General features: G+C 37.3%; 1 protein-coding gene across 2 annotated transcripts in view; it reads right to left on the bottom strand.

Annotated features, from left to right (window-relative positions):
- Positions 1 to 19,253, bottom strand: part of NAP1L1 (nucleosome assembly protein 1 like 1) — a 32,581-nt gene that overhangs the window by 12,159 nt on the left and 1,169 nt on the right. For both annotated transcript variants that reach the window (XM_085320534.1, XM_085320535.1), the window contains 3 exons: positions 5,242 to 5,276; positions 4,433 to 4,521; positions 2,425 to 2,527 (listed from right to left, as the gene is read on the bottom strand). In XM_085320534.1, coding sequence (XP_085176660.1) covers positions 2,425 to 2,527; positions 4,433 to 4,521; positions 5,242 to 5,258 — 209 coding nt within the window. In that variant the 5' untranslated portion in view covers positions 5,259 to 5,276. Of the gene's footprint in view, positions 1 to 2,424; positions 2,528 to 4,432; positions 4,522 to 5,241; positions 5,277 to 19,253 lie in introns of those variants that run through there.

Genomic DNA, 19,253 nt, shown 5'->3' with positions numbered 1-19,253 from the left:
GAATATGCATGTTCCAATATCTTTGTTTACTTAAAAAAATGCAGAATCATTCTCTCTAGAATGTTTATACTTAACATGAATAACCTGTCTCTGATTACTAAGACAATACATAGATCAACATCTACCTTGTACTCTTGCCTAAATCAGAAAGGGATGTGCTGCAGGTACTATCAAAAAACCTTAAGCTTAGTCATGAATGTTCATAAAAGGTTTATAACATTTTCATTACTTTCACATTCTCCCAGACCCTAGTCACATTAACCTTTTGCGGCAATTCTAGCTTCAAGAACAAGTATCACGTTCAGGAAAAAGTGTTCAAAAAAGACATTGTAATCACCCAATTGATGTCACATGCATATATTTAGACTTTAGAGTACTGGTTCTAGCAACTGCATATAAAAACAATCATGACATTTTAAAGATGGCAGTGCCATACAAGCTGCGTATCCAGTTCTAGTTTGCTAGAGAGGTTAATCCCTTTATTATAGAATATACRATATGCAACAGATTCTAGAGATAGCTACATTTCAAAGAGTCCATGCCAATTAGTTCAAAATTTCTTGATCTGTGCATCCACTACCTTTATAAACTCTGTACTTTAAGAGGAAATGTAGTTTCATGAAAGAGACAGCTATACCAAGTAAATYTAAAGGGGGAAAGCAGACTTAAGTCTAAAGAGGAATACACAAGTGCAAAATAGCAAGTATAACTTGCTGCTCTGAACACAAGCCAATAACGACTTAAGATCACACAAGAATACAACCTCCACCAAGCAGCTGAGGGAATTTCAGCTAGGCTTAGGTGGAGAGGTATGTTATTAGATAGCTGCCAAACAACTAACAAGATTTTAAGTAGGAACAGATATTTTCCTAGAACCTGTTTAGTTTATGCATCTACTTCCTTAGCAGGTCACATAACAGGCTTTTAAGACATCGGACTCCTGCCAACTTCTCTATCATATCTACGTCTAGATCTAGATAAATAAGCTTAAAATAATACTTAGAAAGACACTGAAGAGATACCTGTAAAGAAAGCATGGTTAAACCAACATTCACATGTTGAGAAAGTACGGACTCAACAAGCTGCACGTGTTTTTCCAGCTGTTTTCTACTACAAATTAGGTACTTGGCACAGTAACGAAGTTGCTATGTTTTTGTAAGAGGATGTGCTACTGTACTTGAACTAAAGAAGAAATGATACAGTATCTAGGAGGGAACAGTTGAATAGAAGAATGCCATGTAAATCATTAACACGTGTTTTATTCACTTAGATCAAGGACCTGAAAAATTAGCAAAGGCCAATTAATATCTATTCCAAAACAGAAGAAAAATATTGGCTACAGAAAACCAATAGTATACAGTATCTTGAACAACAGAAAGAATCCTGTATACAGATGACAAATGCAGTGGGTGACACTGACAAGCATGCATTTAGAGGTTTGTTGCCAATTCCACCTTCTCCTGCCAAGAGGTAGACAAAATTCCACTTTGTAGCAGTTATACATATCAGTGGTAGCATGTATCACATTTGTCTAAGTTATTTCATACTAGACAGAGCTTGAGACATTTCTCTTTCACCTCACTCAAAAAAAATTAAGTTATAATACAGGCGGTTACCTATATCAGAGAGAAAGGTGAAACAAGGTATCCCTTTGACTCAATATCCTTCCTTGTACCAATGTATCTTGTATCATGGGARGCTATTAGCCAAACAATGTTTTCTTCCATCTGACTATTTATAGTAATAAAGAAAACTTGTAGTAGTTATTACTAACAGCAGCAGTACTAGATAAGCCTACTATTCAGTAGCTCCTCAAGTTTAAGTCAATAGGAGAGTAAGAGCATTACAGGAAGATGGTCACATGTTCTACAACTCTTACAGTTTTGGTGAAAAAATTGCACACAGCAATCAAATTACGTAAGAGGCAGAAATGCTATTGTTAATGCAGATAGGGTAAAAAGCAAACGAGATTGTTTCAAGTCTTATTTGTACTTCATGTGGGCTCCTCCTGTATCAAAACATTCCTATTTTATTAACTTTTCTGGTAACATCATAACCCCAAGATGGAGGGATTAGAGACATTAGGTCTCTAAGTATTTGCCCATACTGATGTTTTACGATTAAGGGAAAGCTATGAAAGACGCTTCAAATAGCAGGAAAACTTCTCAAAGCAGCATGCCAGTTTGTAATAGTAGGGAACAGCATTGGCCACTAAATATTTTAGTGTTCTTTTCTTCAAARCCCAAATAAAAGAAAGCAAAAAAAAGTTTGGTCTCTTCAACTCTTTAACAAATTCATTGCAGACTGACTACATTAGTTTTTTCCGTCATCTGCACAGTAGTTTGTGAATATTAGTATTAAAGAAAATKTTAGTACAGCAAAAGCACTACTGCTCTGCTCATACAAAATTAGAACATATTGTACCTTTCTATATATCCTGTAGATGTTCCTACCAGACCATCGAGTCTTTCCTGAAGGGCTGCAAGAATCTGAGGATTCTGCATCATCTGTACAGTCAGCTGCCGAGCTTAAAGAAAAAAGAAAGTAAATTCAAAATACTTTGGACTATCCAAGAAAAGTTATTTTAGTACTAGGAAAAGGCCACAGGTTTTCTATATAAATTTAGGGAGAAACACAGAACACAGGCTAGACGGAAGCATCTCATATCCCTCTCCATTTTGTAAGCATGGGTCAATTCTAYCCCATCCTGATCATCTGGGGAAGGGAGGCAGCATCTGAATTAAAATTTGAAACATTCAGAAAGGTGAGTTTTTGTTAACAGAGTAGGCTATTTTGATGCCCCTAAAAGCATCGATTTTGCTTTGAGTTTTTAATTTGAACCATTATAGAAATTCAAGGTAGCAAAACTACTTTAGAAAGAATCAGAAATGAAGTTGGAGTTTTCCTTCTGTTTTAGACAAGCCCAAAGAAACAAAGTTGTTTCAGATCTKGATTAAATAACTGCTTTACAAATCTGTTTACCTCATTTTTAAAGAAAATCTAGAAAGAGAAGGAATAAAAGAAATTTTAACAACTATTATTTTTAAAAAGGAATAGCACACCAAATTAATCAAATTAACTCTATAATCAATAATGTGTCAGACCATCAGCACTACCTATACATCTACATCATCTTCAGAAAACAATTTGCATAAAGGAAAAGCCTGTTTCAAACTACAAGGCAGACTAGAAATTTGTGCATATTTTTAAGATGTATTCCTAACTGTTCTCATTACCCATATTAATATCAACCTCTTCTGCTCCAAGTCTGTGCCTCAGTAACCTGCAGAAATGAATTTTACAAGTTCTCATGTTAAATTAAGCATTTATGATCAGTTCTTATCATGCTGTTTTGCCTCCTCGCCCTTATACTCAGCTTTTACAGGTGTGTAAACAAGGATTTTAAGAAATACAAAATCCTTTCTTTATATTGCATTCTGACACCTTCAAATTAAATTAGAATGAACCTTTTTCAATCCTTCCCAACACGCAAAACTTTTGACCAACACGGTTTCCTTAAAGCACAAGTGCTTTATTTATTCAGTGTCTACAGAAAGACTTCTGCAAGCAGAACTGCCTAGATGAAAAAAGACCAAATCAGTAGAACTTGGAGGAAGAATTCTGCATGGAAGAAAATATTAGAAAACTAGGCAAGCAAGAATTACAAACTCAAAAGAACTGATTGAACTCTTAACACAGAATTATGTTTCTTTTGGCTACTTGCTCTTCAGATTCTACCCACCCTCCCAATATTCAACTACAACATATGAGCAGAACTTTTTAGCATAGAGATATAAACAAGTATTCTCATACACATTCAGGCTTTTTGGCAACGGAATGGAAGAAGGATATATTGATTTCTACTAGTTGTAACACTGATTTTTGCTCTGTTCAGGATCAGACTACTCAACAGAAAGTTATACAGCAGCCGAGCAGCTGATCAATATAGTGACACATACACGTGTGTGTGTGTGTGTATATATATATATATATATAAAAATACACATACATACACTATACATACACATATACATACACATATACACACAAAATATTTTCCTATCCAAAGCATCACATTTTAAAAGCCTTTGACTGTTATTACTTTTGAAAGAATCTATTAACATATTCACAATAAATCTTTCTTTTCAGTTGCACATCCTTTCAGACAGTCAGTATGGCCTGACTAGGTACTGACCTTGACTAAAATTAATAGCTAAAAGCAAGTAACAATTTAAAAAAGAAAGTCACTCAACTGAGGAAAAAACATTCTTGCTTGCTTCAGAATTTAAGCACAGTAGGGCATCAATAGTGCTTAGTAATGCCTCAGTATTTATGCTTTATCACTTCCATGTAGGTTAAGCAGTAAAATTCTTTTAATATTAATTTGAAAGCAAGTATGCAGCAGCTTAAAAAGGCTCATTTTCCAGGTTACCTTTGTTGTTGGCATCTTCACCAGCTTCTTCTTCTTCTACTTCTTCAACATCTTCCATATCCTGTTGATCAAGTTCTGTCTGTTCTTTGCTATTAGAAATATCCAATAACAGAATCAATAAGTTAATTTTATAAAATTAAAGAGACTTATTAAAATAGCTTAAAGACCTCACATTAGAGATCAGGCTACAGATCAAGCAAACTGATGCATCAGTGTTCACCTACAACAAACTGGAAGTCTTAACAGTCAAATTCAAAAGTTTGTCTCTACAGATTATTTTACTTTCAGCAGCCTCAGAAAATTTTGAAGAGATAATACCTTTCCAGAATTTTGAAGATTCCTTTTTTACAAAAGACTTTTGTCCCCTTCTGCTCTATGAATCCTCCCTGATAAAACCGGTAGGCCTAGGGAACTGAGGACAGATTCACCTAAACAGTCCTCTGAATGCCATGAAACACCAGTGTTCTGAGTAAGGAAAAACTAAATACAGTGAAACTGCAGTATTAGGTAGCACCACCTTCCCCCTTCCACCCCTAGTATTCCAACTAACATAGTACCTAATGGTTAATGAGTACCTTGTCCCAGTTTTAGATTTACTTACATTGAGGATCCCAAACCCATTGGCACGAGCAATTCAAGCTTTTCTCCCATGTGCAAATGCTATAAACCACACATCTTGCCACAGTGCCAAGACCACTACCTTGCAGTGGATCCTTTCTCTCAAGCATATAGATAGTATTTGTTTGAAATAAGAAATAGGTCACACAGCAGGTAAGTTACAGTCTCCTTAACCTACAGATTTTACTTACTTGTCAATGTCTGCCATTCTCTTAGATTTCAAACCCTAGAGGGATGAAAGAGGGGAAAAAAGAGCAGCAGCATTAGACTTTTACAAGATCTATACTCATGTCCAATCGTTGTCAAAAAAAAAGAAAAGAAAAAGAAATTAACTGCACAACCTTGGAGAAATACGTAGAATATATATGGTAATACGAGGAGGAGTGTATTTCCTATACAATATTTTGGAGTTCTCACCCTTGCACAGAAATAAAGAAGAATTTGATTCTGGTTTAGAATTAACAGATCTACTTACACAAATTGAAATATCTGCAAAATAGTGGGTAGAATTTTGTATCATAGGACTGTAACAGTATTACAGAATGAAAACCAGTAGTTTCTATTTAAAAATAATGTATAAAACAAACCTGAAAACTAACTGCAGTAAGAAGGGTCCTAGAATCCTTTTGGTAACGGTTTACTCACTTCTAGCAGGTAACTGCAAATATAGGATACCTGCAGCTAACTTGGTTCCTTTTAATACTAACTGCAACTTAACTTTACTGTGGACTCATGGATCCACTAGCTCTACAAAAACCAATCCAAGTAGATCCTTAAAGTACAAAGAATTACCACATTTCACAACAAATTTGATGCCACTGTGTCAACCTATTTAACCTGGCTAATTCCCATCATACCATAGACATTCAAGACACAATATGCATAAGATTTAAATGTTGAGCCTATTTCAAATCTTAAATACCATAGGACACCTACTGTGTTCTTGAATGTATTACATTTACAACATTTTCAATCAGCAAAATGATAGCTAGAGGATTCTAGTCTCCAAAGAAAAAGATGTTTTTGGTAACTTGAATTCAGAGACAGTTTTACTCACTAGACAATACTGTATCATTACTGTCATCTTAGTCTCTCCTGAACTACTGGGTCTAATTACCAAACCATCCACTGCTGCAAGAAGCGTGGCAACCACTGCTTTAGAGTTCTCATTTTAATGCTGTCCACTAAGTTAAACACTAAACTTCGTTGCTAGAAGTTCAACTTCTCATAATGTGTCCCACTGAGAATTTTAGTCACTACAAAAGTTTCTTTTCCCCCTCCCGAAAAAAAAATGAAAAAAAATACATTTGATTTGTAAAAATACGTTAACACAAGAACATAAACCCAGTAAGATCAGGACAGTATCAGTGAATACAAAGAGATATGTATAATCTAAGCTCCTTAGAATTTAATGCTTACACTCTAGGTAGATACAATCAAAATATATTTGCTTAGTGTCATGAATACTTCCCCAAAATTACATGGGAAGAAAGTATTCCCYGTCTTCATTTAGGGCCACAACTTTCAAATGCTAATGAAGTATTTCAGAGACTGTTAGCCAAAAATATTCAACTCCCTAGTACCTAGAAAAGCTAAAGAAATGTCTATTTRTCAATTTGTTTCAGAAAATAAACAGTGTTCTCTATCAGATAAAATAACAGCACTAACACTAACTAAACTCAATAAGAAATCGTAAAGTTCCAGCAATGCTGTGAGATTCATTTCAAGTTTCTTCCATTTCAGATCATGTTTGCCTGTCTTAAGGCCTCAGGGTCATACATGGAAGCATGTAACCATTTCAAAGGCTCCAGTTTCCACTCGCAACAGACTGATAATACAGTCCAAAAACCTAGAGAAACTCAGAACACATTTTGATTACACACCCACATTTCTACAGCCACATCACAGCCAGCATTTCTTTCACTTGCAAAGGAATTTTATCCCTGCAAAATATAAAATTTTTCCTTACACCCACTTAGGCTTAACTTGCGCTCTATGCAAGAACTTTTCAAGAAGCCTGGTCATCTCACTGTTTAAAAAAGCACGCAAGAGGCATTGCTCTTAGGAATACCTTTCATGTAGTTCTGCGCAGATATGACAATCATATTCACTAAGTACTTTTATCCCTAGTGGAGACCAATGTTTTCCTCTCTCCCTTCTCCCTCCCCAAATACACAGCTTCCTCATCTGCGCCCATGAAACTAGAAGCARCTCTTTGAACAAAGGTGTGACCAGTGATCACACCATGTAGTCTCACAGAGCCGGTGGGCTCAACAAAACAACAGCTGAAACCTCTTAGATACAGGTTTGCTGAAACCTAATTGACTTCCACAGTTCAATGAACCATTTTTCCTAAATAAGAATATGAGATTAGCTGTGACCAAGTCACACCAAAAGCAATTTAACAGTACCAGTAATAATCCCATGGTCATTAGAAGATGCTTAGGGAGAAGTAAGGGCATGGCAAGAATTCCCTCAGAAACTCTTGACTTTCAGCAACTTTCACAAAAAACATACAGGCTCAGGAAATACAGGCATCTAAAACCTCTCTGCCTCAATAAATTTCTCTTGCCTTAACTACTTCCATCTTTCTCTGATCAACAACATCCAGAGACAGAGCCTCAAAGTTTAATCATACCCTGTTTTAAGTAATAATCCTTTTTGTTTTGAACYCACTATGTGGTAACTTCCTTTGATGTCTTCTTCATCCACTACATGGAAAAGAAAGAACAATGAATCCCCTCTTCAGAGCATAAGCCCTGCCCTCCTCCCTCACAGCTGAAAGTCTCAGCTTCCTCAGCCACTCTTTTCAGAGGATTCATACCATCCTTTTGATCCTTATTTCTGTTCTCTGTACATTTCAATTTTACTTATTCTTTGACATGATGGAGACAGAGGTGAGATCAGGGCAATACAAAAAYGCAGACAAGTCATGAACTTATGCAATAGCATAAGGACATTGTTATGTTTTCTATTCCTTTCCAAATAATTCTAATTTTTAATGACTACTACTCAACAGTAAGTTGGTATTATCACTCAAAATCCTATTTGAGTTATGACATTTAGCTGAGAGATTATAGCTAAGTTAGTTTTTTGCTACACTGGGCAAAGAAGCAGATAAAATTTCACTAGCAGTCTGTGTTACTCTTGAAGTCTACAGTTGGCCCTTGCCTTTACCATCCAGAATAACTAAGTATCATCAGCAATCTTCATCCTCTCACTGATCATCCTCTTTTCTAAGATCATTTATGACTGTTGAAGGCACGCATCTGAGTACTAAACTCCACAGAAGCTTACTCACTAGCTTCTCACATTGTGAGGTCTAGTTACACCTAATGCAAGACCTGTATCTTTTTCTATAACTGCCTAGTTTACTAAGAGCCTTTGGATAACGTTCCACAAAAGTTTATGGAAATTCAAACAAATCATATCAAACAATTGTCAGCTTCAAATCATCCCTTCAGTGYACTCACATCAGCCTCCTATTTTTCCCTATTATCTTTGCATTAATCTTTTTCATGCATCATTCTTTAATTCTCTCTTCACTTTTTACACAACTATCAAAAAAACTACAGTTGGAAGAATTGCTCCCCAAGCTTGGAAGATATCACTGTTTGTTGTTACACTATTGGCTCTAGACACCAGTTCAAGTATGATAAGACTACAAGGCATTATGCCAACAGAACTCTACATTGGCAGAAGTTTAGACTAATCTGCGCAGCCCACTAGCATGGATATATATCTGCATCACATTTACTTTATTGTCATCAAGTTGAACCATCCCAAGCTTCCTATAAATGCAGTTCTGCTGGTAAAAAACTGAATAGGCAGACAGATATAGAGAAAACACCTTCCTTGAGAGGTAATACTCCTCATTGCCTTCACACAATGCCTAATACTGGGTCCTAGTCTTGTGCACAAGCTTTAACTACAATACATACCACAATCAACACTAAAACACATACTGCTAAATATACACTGCGATTATTTCCCCGCATCTTGGTATAAAGTACTCCTAGTTACTGTCACTCAACTTCCCACAGAAAGCAGAGCAACACAGCCCTCCTTCCTTCCTTGTTTCATAGGTGCATCTAGGGTTGTGAACAGCAGCTGCACTCTGACACCTGAGCAGCAGGAAACATTTGCTCCTATGGCTGCTTGAAAAGATACTTGGGAGATACTAGTTCATTGTTACCAGTGTAAGGGTATAACAAACCTGGCTATGGTTGGTGTTTTACTTCATGTCTCGGCTTTGGACTGAGATACTGCTTAGAATCTAGGCCTCACGACTGCAGCAAAAGGCTTATGAGTGCCAATAACAGGCATTCCCCACATTCAAATTGGTCAAAAGCAGCAGGTAAATAACCTACTAATTCTTAAAATATTTATTTCCCAGTCATTTGAACAGCTAGGGCCAATAGCACTGAATTATGAGCAAACATAACATTGTCCAGAGACTCCAATTACAATGAAAGATATTGTACTGCTTATTTTAGAAATATACAGAGGAAACGAAATGCATATCTTATCTTTACAGGGCTTTAAAGACAGCACATCGGAAGCTCACGCTACAAAAAGGAAGCAAAAGAACACAGGAAACTACAGTAAAGCCTTCTAAAAGCTAACATTTAAGCCTTCTTCCACACAGGTAGCTAAAGCTTGATCAGAAGCCTGCCCACAAACATGAGGAAATGMGTATGTTCTTTCAAAACAAAAACATTAGACTGTTAATCACAAGCTTAGCCAGTTTTGAGTACATCCTGCAGAATCACCAAAGTTTACAGAACTACTTCAAAAACTTGAATCTTACCAACAGTATCAAAGTTCGCTATTTGCCATGATGTTTAAATGACACTTAATCTCTTTAATCTCTGCTTTAACTTTTTTTAAATTTTGTCCTATTCATGCAGAAAATTACATCACTATCTGTTTATCCTCAAATTATCCAGGAATAAATGTTCCATTCTCAGGAAATACTACTGGGTTACTCTTCTTCACTAATTAATTTCACATAAAGTCTTCAGTTTTAAATATTCATTTCTTCTCACAGTCAAATGATTTGGACTTTCCTCTTTCGCAGCCTGCCTTTATCCAAGTACAAACCAGTCCGAGTTTACCTAATAGCTATGGTGAGAAGCCTTTTCTTCTTGAAGCTCAGCTTTAACCATCCTAAGCAAGCATGCCACTATTAGATTACCCTGACATCCGCTGAGCCTCAGGAGGACAGGTCACAGCAAGGTGAATTAAGAGTCAGCTGATGAAGCAAGACATTCCTGAGACAGTTCCTCCAAGAAAACAACAGTTTTTTTTACACAAACACAGAGCACAAGCCCTGTCTTTGGCAGCCAGCCAACTGTTCTCAGCTGTTCAGCATCTCTGTGGATACCATACCCCACCCAGTAGCCATTCTGGCTCTTTCAGGAAACATCATTTCCTCTCTCTATAGGAATTGTTCACTCAGTTTGCAATGGCAAGAAAGTTCTCAAGCAGTTCAAGGGATACAAACGGACTTTTGGGGGAAACTGGACCCAAGCTACAGCCAGCCATCACACACTCAAGTCTTAAAAACAACCCTATGCTTCTGCCCAAACGAATTCCCTCAGCTGTCAATAATTCAAAGTACAGCAAATGAGCTAGCCTGTCCACAGAGCTGCACCTCAGCCTCCTTCCGCCTTATTTCTCAAGGCAGGCCTTGGATAATGGAAAGCAAYGCGTTTAATAGAAAATAGCTGAAATAAACAGGCCACATGTGGGGTTAAGTAACTGCAAGAAAAAATAGTAACTTAAGTGAACAAGGCCAGATGTCAGTGAATAGGAATCCAGCTGGAGAATAGCTAGGTACCAAACAAAACACAAAGAACACCCACCCACCCCCACACTACACACACTAAACAAACTGTAGGCTATTTACAACATGTGCAGAAAGCAGAAGTGCCAGGCAAGTTGCTTCATACCAGCCAAGTTCAACACTTAATACAACCCAAGAAACTCAGGGTGAATATATTCACTGAAAACTACCTGAAATTGATGTTCTTGCCTAATATTTCAGGAAGCCAACTTGTAACTTAACTTTTTTTCTACGCTGCTGATAAAATGAAAAGTTACAAACCTTTTTAGTGGCCTAAGCAAACTATCTGAAATAACTACTTTAAACATCTACAGTCAGATGCAGAAACAGGGTTGTTTCATCCACGTGTTTATCAGAACTGGGTGAACAGTTTAGAAGTACACAGTACGCGATACATGTATACATACAGAGTACATGATACCTCAAATCCTTTAGGTATTAAAGCCTAATAAGACAAATCAATCATTTTGCAACAACTAGTGGAAGCTATACTATCAACTGCCAGATAGGAAAATTGATACATAGGAAAGGATCCCACAGTTCAGTAATGGGGAAAGCATTTTAGCCACTATTGAAATAGAATCAATCTAATATTAGACAAAAAAGGCCATTTCAAAAGAGAATCAAAAGAACTGCCTTTTTACCTTCGCATACAAATTCCTGAAACACCAATTATCAGTAGCACGGAAAGTGGGATATGGAGATCCAAAAGAGTTATAACATGACATTTAAACAACATATTATAATCTAAGATTAAATCATTCAATTACATAAATATATGTATTTTTAGGAAAGCTGAAGGTGAAAAAATTATTTCAAATATGTGACTAGACCAGTACATCAATTATTTGGTGAAAGATATTATCGGCTATTCAAATTCTACAGAGAATTTCCTTTTATTAGTGCCTCAGAATTCTTCTGTTAACAAAGATTTCCTACTCGTAATGTAGAAGAGGCAAAAATTGACAAAGTTAAATTAAATTTTCAAATCTAGAGTATATGATTAAGGTTGTCTACCCAATCACAAGAGCAACACAAGAGCAGAAGATAAATGCACAAGAAAGTACTGGTCTAACATAAAGGCTTGAATCATATTACCCAGGCCTGATAAAGAGACTAAGGAGCTAGTATCGCAAGGAAACAATCTAGCTGTCTCTCAGTATAGAAACTAGGAAAAGGTGCCACTGCTCCCTTACAGAAGGCTCAAACAAAACCATTTTCATTAGAACTCATTGTGTAAGCAATAGCTCAATCACTGTGTCCAAAAGATAGTCTCCGATCAACAAACAGCAGAAACGCTAACTGGCACTGGATATATGGGAATTTTTAGCAGAAGCTTGAGTAAGATTTTTCTGAATCGGGCACAGAACTTAAATGAGTAAATGTGTTTCACAAAACACATTCAGAACCCTGAAATCTATTTTTGCTTGAAAGTATGGCAGAGTTTCTATTAGCAGCATAGCCCGTTAAAACTCTGCAGCTGGTGAAAGACACAGCTGGAGCAGAGGCACAGCAAGACTGCCCAGGGCTGCTGCCTCCTCCGTGCCAATTGCCCCTAGTCAACCAGTGACTGCAGCTGGCAGACAGTTTGCCCTGTACCCACGAATAGATGCAGCTGCTCAGGCTAACCAGGATGGGGAGCCCTCTCTTCACCACGAAGAAAAGATGGAGATAAGCCCTTCTGGTAAGGGGAAAACTAAGTTTCCTTGTTGACCTTACAATTTTCCAGTCAGCTAAAGCCAATACAAGAGGTAGACACTGCTGGAAAAGCTGATCCTAGCTCTCCTTTGGCTCTGTGTACCCACTCTTTGTAGCAGCTAAGTGCTTGAATGGCTGTAAGGTTAAAAAAACTGCTAGGTTTCTCTTTTGTACAGTTAAATGAGTAACAGCAGAGTTAAAGTCAAGAGGATGCTGCAGGTAAGCACCTTTTAGAAATGGATAAGGTTAAACAAGTTTGAAGTTATTCAGAAGCTGTGTGCTACAACATCTAAGACACCCTTGTGATAACAGTGAGATTTGGAATTTGGCATTTCTTCTCCTCTGAAAGCAAAACATTAGCTACAGCTAGAGATCAAACACTAAATCATGATACTCCAGAACCAAGTAATACAATTAATTGAAATCACCTTCTCTCTCTCACCTTTAACTTACCATTTTCACTTGTCCCCAGTAACTCCTGAGGAAAAGATACCAACTGCAGTTGTATGTCAACGCAACTATTTCAATGATGCTTGCAAGCACAATAGAAAGGTTATGGTATGAGAGCAGATGCTTACTTCCGCTCTAAGGGTCCCTGCAAGTTGCACGAAGTCTCCAATTATGTGATGGGAAAACTCAAATTCTTCAAAACAAAGCTGACTAACCACACATAGCTAATTTAATTAGTTACTAGTAACTGCAGAGTTTGCTTTCGTTCACATGGAAATACTTCAGAGCTTCTTCCTTACCTGATTTCTAAATCAGAAAATGAAGATGCTGTCAAATACTCAACTCTATTATYGTAGCATTTCATATTTATTTTAAGTAGTGCCTGTTTACTTTTGAAAGAAAAAAATATCCACAAAGAGAAGGAAACGGACTACAAAAATACAATTTAAAACCAGGACTGAATTATTCTTGCATGTTTTTCTCTGCTACTGATCTGGGCTCCTTGATCATGTTCTAAAAATAGGGTAATTAACACACAACGTGGCCTTTGTTCTGAGTGCCAACATTCTGTAGCAGAAAACCTACCGATTTCTATTTGGAACAATCTTTCATTATTAGAAAAGTAATCCAGAAGCTGAAATCCAAACTTAAAGATTTTTTTAAACTAAACAGCAGAGCTTGTTGTAGCTTCTCCTTTTCATCACTATGTGAAAACATGCTCATCATTAATTGCTGAAATTGGAGTTTTCATATATGAAGAGATCTTGAAAGTTTCCAGACTGTGTTCCTATACAGTTCATTCTGGCAGAAGTATTCAGTTTGTTGACGAGTAACAAAGTAGTAATACAAAAATACAAACAGTGTTTAAAGCACTTGAGGTAGCAGGTTGCGTTTTAATAGTTTAACAAGATCAACCTGTGTATATTACAAGATCAGTCAAAGGAAAGGAGAGCATCACTTGACTGAGACTGCCAGTTATAATCAAACATGACAATGCTAGCAGTTACGCTATCCACAAGAAAAACTGTGGCAATAATGCTTTTAAAATGTTTTCTAAATTAAACTGGTTAACAGACTTATCCAAAAAATAACATATTAAAAAACACTGGAAAAATGTTTCCAAGCTTCAAAAATTTTTTTCTGCTGGAACATCTGATTAATAGAGGAGAGCAAATCCACTCACTCCCCCWGAAGCTCCTGAAATTTATAAAATACATTTAATAGCCTTTTCTGTTAGCTTCAGTTCAGTATTATTTCCACAAAAATGATGCCATTACTGAACTGTACACCTTATTTTAAGGTCTCTAGCTTTCAAATAACAATCCAGCATTCACTAAAGAAAGAAGACAACATTAATCCAACTGATACATTTGGTGGCTGTTACACGAGATGTTACAATAGATAAGCCCCAACAGATGTATAACCATGGTTATGGTTTCAGTAAGTCACTTTCAAATGAATAGAAGTGCAGCACTTAAAAAGTTTTTGCAAGCACATAATATACCTGTAGAAAGCTTACAAACTTGAGCCATAGCTACAAAATAACCTTCTCGAGCTTTTTTCTTTTTTGCAAATTCCATTCAATCATGCTATCGGCACCAACAGAATTCCACAGTACTGAAGCTGATAAAAGAATCAGGAGGCCATGTCAGAAGATGCCACCAGCTCAAGAATGATAAGCATATTTCTGGTGATGCAACCTTATATGCACAGCAGAGTAACGTGTTTAGACCGATTCATACTTAACCATCCGAAATCAAGATTCACTTCCCAAACTGGAGTGTCACATAATTAAAAATTACTTAAAAAGGTGATCCAAGCTCAGTGGAAAAATAGTACTAAAACCTACATTACTGTTCTAAAAACATACATTAGAAGAAGCAACTCAATCAATTTCAGAGTTCAAAAGGTTAAAATGTTGCTGTACAAAGAGAGACATAACTGCATGCAAGGCACTGAAAATCTATTCCACATGCATAAAAAGTCAAGCAGATCTGAAATAGATGCATGATGACTAAAACAATGAAAAACATGCTCGTTACACACTTCAGTGACATACCCAGTATTAGCAGTGATATTCACTGCTAATACTGCAGCAGAGAAGACTCAGGGCCCAGCAACATTAACACCTGTGAAATAAAAACAATTTAAATCTCAGATTAATAGCATTTGAGAGGTGAGCAATGAGAAAAATGCTTGAAGTGTAACAAAAAATTAAAAATTCTTTGAGAGCTAAATATTTTCTTCCTCCTAGAACTCAGTCTTTCAATGCTTAAGACAGCCTCTTAAGCCAGAATTAAAAGGAAATTTTCTTTTAAGGAAAGGCCATGCCAACAGAACTGAAGAAGAGCTGTCTCTGCTTTGAAACATTTAAGTATTTTTGTGTTGCTTCTCATTATTCACTTCTCAAATGCTATTAACCAACATCTAAACAAAGTAGTGGACTGAACCAGCTTGCTTACTACAGTCTTACTACAGACTCAGAAAAGACAACAGGCATTCATGATTCTATCCYGGGTCTTGGAAGCCTGAGGTTTTGTTCCACTCCAGATTTCATGCATCTCTTTAGCCAACCTCTTAATCAGAGTTTCTAATGATTAGAGAGCTATATCAGATCTAGTAGATCGTTTATTCTTAAAAAGACAACTGTGAAGATCACCATTGGCTGAACACTTCACRGCTACAGAAACACTTACAAATTAATATTTTTGTATCTAAAATGTTACTTTCACATTTTGAKCATAAGAAAAAAATGGGTAAACTGGTAATAGTTTGTTCTACGGTCTACAAACAGCATGTGAAACAGCTGATGTGCGTGCAACTGCCTCCTCATGACTGCAAGTTAAGCTTTAAACTATCAACATTGTAAATTATTTCTCTCAAGGTCGCACAGCCTTAGCACACATTAAGACCCACAGTACATGCTGCATTTCCTGCTACTAAGATCTGAACAACTTCCATCTTTCCCTCTAGACAAAATCTCCAGTCTAACCTTTGACAGCAATTAAGATAGAGACAAAGTAGTGTCGATATGTAAACGCATTAAGAAGCTTAAGTGAGACTATAAAATACTTTAAATCTTGAAACAAACCATGTATTTTAAAAGTAATTATAAAGTAACAGAAATAGTCATCTTTTTCAGCTACGTGCAGCTGAGCTTCTCACCTTCAACATTTGCAGTCTTCCTGAAAACTTCAGGTCAAAGTTATCACTAAATACCTGGGCCATATTTGTAATTAGACTTTCCTTTTGTATTATTTTTATTGTGCATAGGAAATCCTTAAAAGCCACACACATTGCTTTTAAATAGCTTAGTTTTTCTGAAGGTCATCAAATGAATACCCAAGCAAATTCCATGACACCTTCCACGCATGTCTGGTTTTCTAGACAAATATATTAAGACACAAGACCTTTTCTCCAAATTAACAAAGTTAGGTGATGAGGAATTGCACTAACCTCATGCTTGAGCTGAGTGAGGATCAGCTAAACTGAATTAATTTTAATTATAACCACTTCTAAACACTATCATTTCTCAAATGAAACACTGTTTGTATAATACAGCTCTGCTCTATTATTTACTAACCTGTTTCCTAAACAAAAGTTGATGGAACACAATCATCCAAATCAGAAGCTAACTTAGAACACCCCACAGCTCTCAGAACCTAAAACCAGCATTAAGCAGTCATGTTTTATCTGCAAAGTAGCACTTTCTGTACAAGTGTCTATAGCATCAGACCAATACCAATGCAGTATCAATGCATGAAAAAAAATTATCTGAAACACTGTAGAATATATATGTAAATACAGGAAAATAGAAAAAAAGTCATCAGGTATTTAAGTAGCATTTGTATGTCCTTTTTTCACAATCTTTCCAATTCCTGGAGTTTCCCGAGGAAATAAGACCTTTGACAATTTAGTCTGAGATACAGCATGTTCGCAGCCACGTCACAAGAATGTTAAAATGAATTAGGCTATAACCATACTAACACAAACACATAGCTATTGTAGACACATCCATTACACCCATTGGTGTACAGGAACAAACTGGTTTTCACCAAAAAAATCATCAAGAATTCAAAATAGAAGATGCTTGTCTCTCTTATTTCCCTTGATACTTTTCACTACTGAACTCAAATCCTCAGGATGGATATGATCTCTGTCATAATGAATTAAGTTGCAATTACTTCAACTTTTGAGAGCTAACTTAATGAACAGTCTTATACCACTGTGACTGACAAAACAGTAAACCAAAGTTTATTAAAGAACTGAAGTTCTGTAATCATATTGAAGAATATGATGCCAGCCTGGAAGAGTCAGCTCTRTGTTGTGAAAACTCCATAAAAAAATCCTTTGTAACATACATACACACAATGCCTTGCTTTCGGTTTCAATTGTGCACATCTTTTTCTCAGATATGCAAGAGGCTAAGAAAAATCAGACCACCTATTTTCAGTGTGCTCAATAAGCAACCCATCATACCAATTCCCTTGCCTGGCCCCAGTCAGGAACAGTCCTGGAGTAAGCTACAGGCTAGAGGAAGCGCAAGCATGGCAGCAGCACTACTGTGCTGCATACACAAACCACCACAGTAAACACAGCACCTCTGGTGGGTGCTTCCCAAACACTGAACTGACTGCATAGACACAGCACATCATTTCTCTGCCCATGCAACAGCCTCAACACTTGCTGTTCTGCAAACATCAAAAAGGACCAGTGGCTCTGAAAAGCACAACTACTACCTGTGCRTAAGGCCCTCCTTCTACATACGCACAGATAACTCACTGTCCTCAGAAAGCAGAACACATGATACGCAAGGCCTGTCAAAAATACAGGAAACATGGAGGGAAGGAGGAAGTGCTAACATATACCTCTCATGCAGGTCTAAGTGAGCTACACAACCAAAAGTTCAGGTACCAATGGCCTATTCTAAACACTCATATCAGCATTCCAGGTACCTGAAGCACTGAGGAGCCTATTTTTTTTTTCCTGTTACAGAGACATCTGAAAGTCATTCAAATTCCAATGTGTGTAGAATTCAATTGTCTTAATTTTGTCCCAAAAGGAAAAATAACTCCTGAATTTACAAGAAGAGGGAAGCCATTCAGCTCATTTCACTCCAAGTTCTGTACCATTCTCATGCTTTAGTAAGTTAACCATCAAAAAAATGAGCACAGCACTAAGTTCAGTTAGGAGCTACTAACAAGCTACTAACAAAGTCAGAAAGTACAACTCTGCACACTATCTTAAGTCTCTTAGCTCTTCTCTCTTAGGWTTTATTTTGTGATTGACAGGAAAATAATTAGGCATCTCCATTATCAAACTCCATCTTGGAGAAGAGGAGAGGAAAGGTTATTTGTCATACTTTCCAAGTCTAGCACCCATTTTTACTGTTACTCTTAACTCATCTCAATGAATTACAGTCTGAGATGTATCCTTCTGTGTCTTTCAAAACACCAAAAGGGACACATTATACCCATCCACCAACTATAGGGCACTTGGAGAGAAAAATGCATCTTTCCACATTTTTCAAAACATCAAGTGGGACACATTATACCCATCCACCAACTACAGTCTGCTTGGAGAGAAACTGGGAAGATGCCGTCATATTATCACACTATCACAATCACTTTTAGAGAGTTTATTGTTTGGGGGGAGGGGTTGCAGCAACTGGTGAAGATTTTGTAGTAAACACTGAAAGTTTTGCAAATGTTGACAGTGTAGGCCCCTTAAATATTTGATTGATGGATGCTGCRTATTTTTTCCATGTTCATGGCAATGATAAACACACTCCAGTACTTCCAATTGTAGTTACTAACTCCCTCAGGCGCTTTCTTAGTCTTTCTGGATGAGAGACTACCATTCATCTCATGTAACTGCTGCTGCCAGTCCTTTATGTTGGATACATCTACAACGAGGAAGAAAGCAAAGGCCTTCATTCCGGGTGATCCCGGCCAGCAAGCATCCAGCGAAGCGACATGTTGAACTCCAAGTGGGGAAAAAAAATAAAATAAAAAGGAAGAGAAAGAAGGAGAGGAGGTCCCCGCACAGGCAGGAAGCTCGAGTGCCCCCCGCTGCCGGCATCTCGGGGTCCCCCTGGCAGCCGCGAGCTGCAGCGCACCCGCACACTCGCAGGGGCGCGCGGCACCCCGCACAAGGCCACGGCCGCCCCGCTTCCCCGGCGCCGCCACCCCCCACCCCCCAGCCCCC

The sequence above is a fragment of the Rhea americana genome, unplaced genomic scaffold, assembly GCF_003343005.1.
Source record: "Rhea americana isolate MKP2758 unplaced genomic scaffold, rheAme1 scaffold_64, whole genome shotgun sequence".
In the NCBI taxonomy this organism is placed as follows: Eukaryota; Metazoa; Chordata; class Aves; order Rheiformes; family Rheidae; genus Rhea; species Rhea americana.
This window is presented reverse-complemented; position numbering and strand designations above follow the sequence as displayed.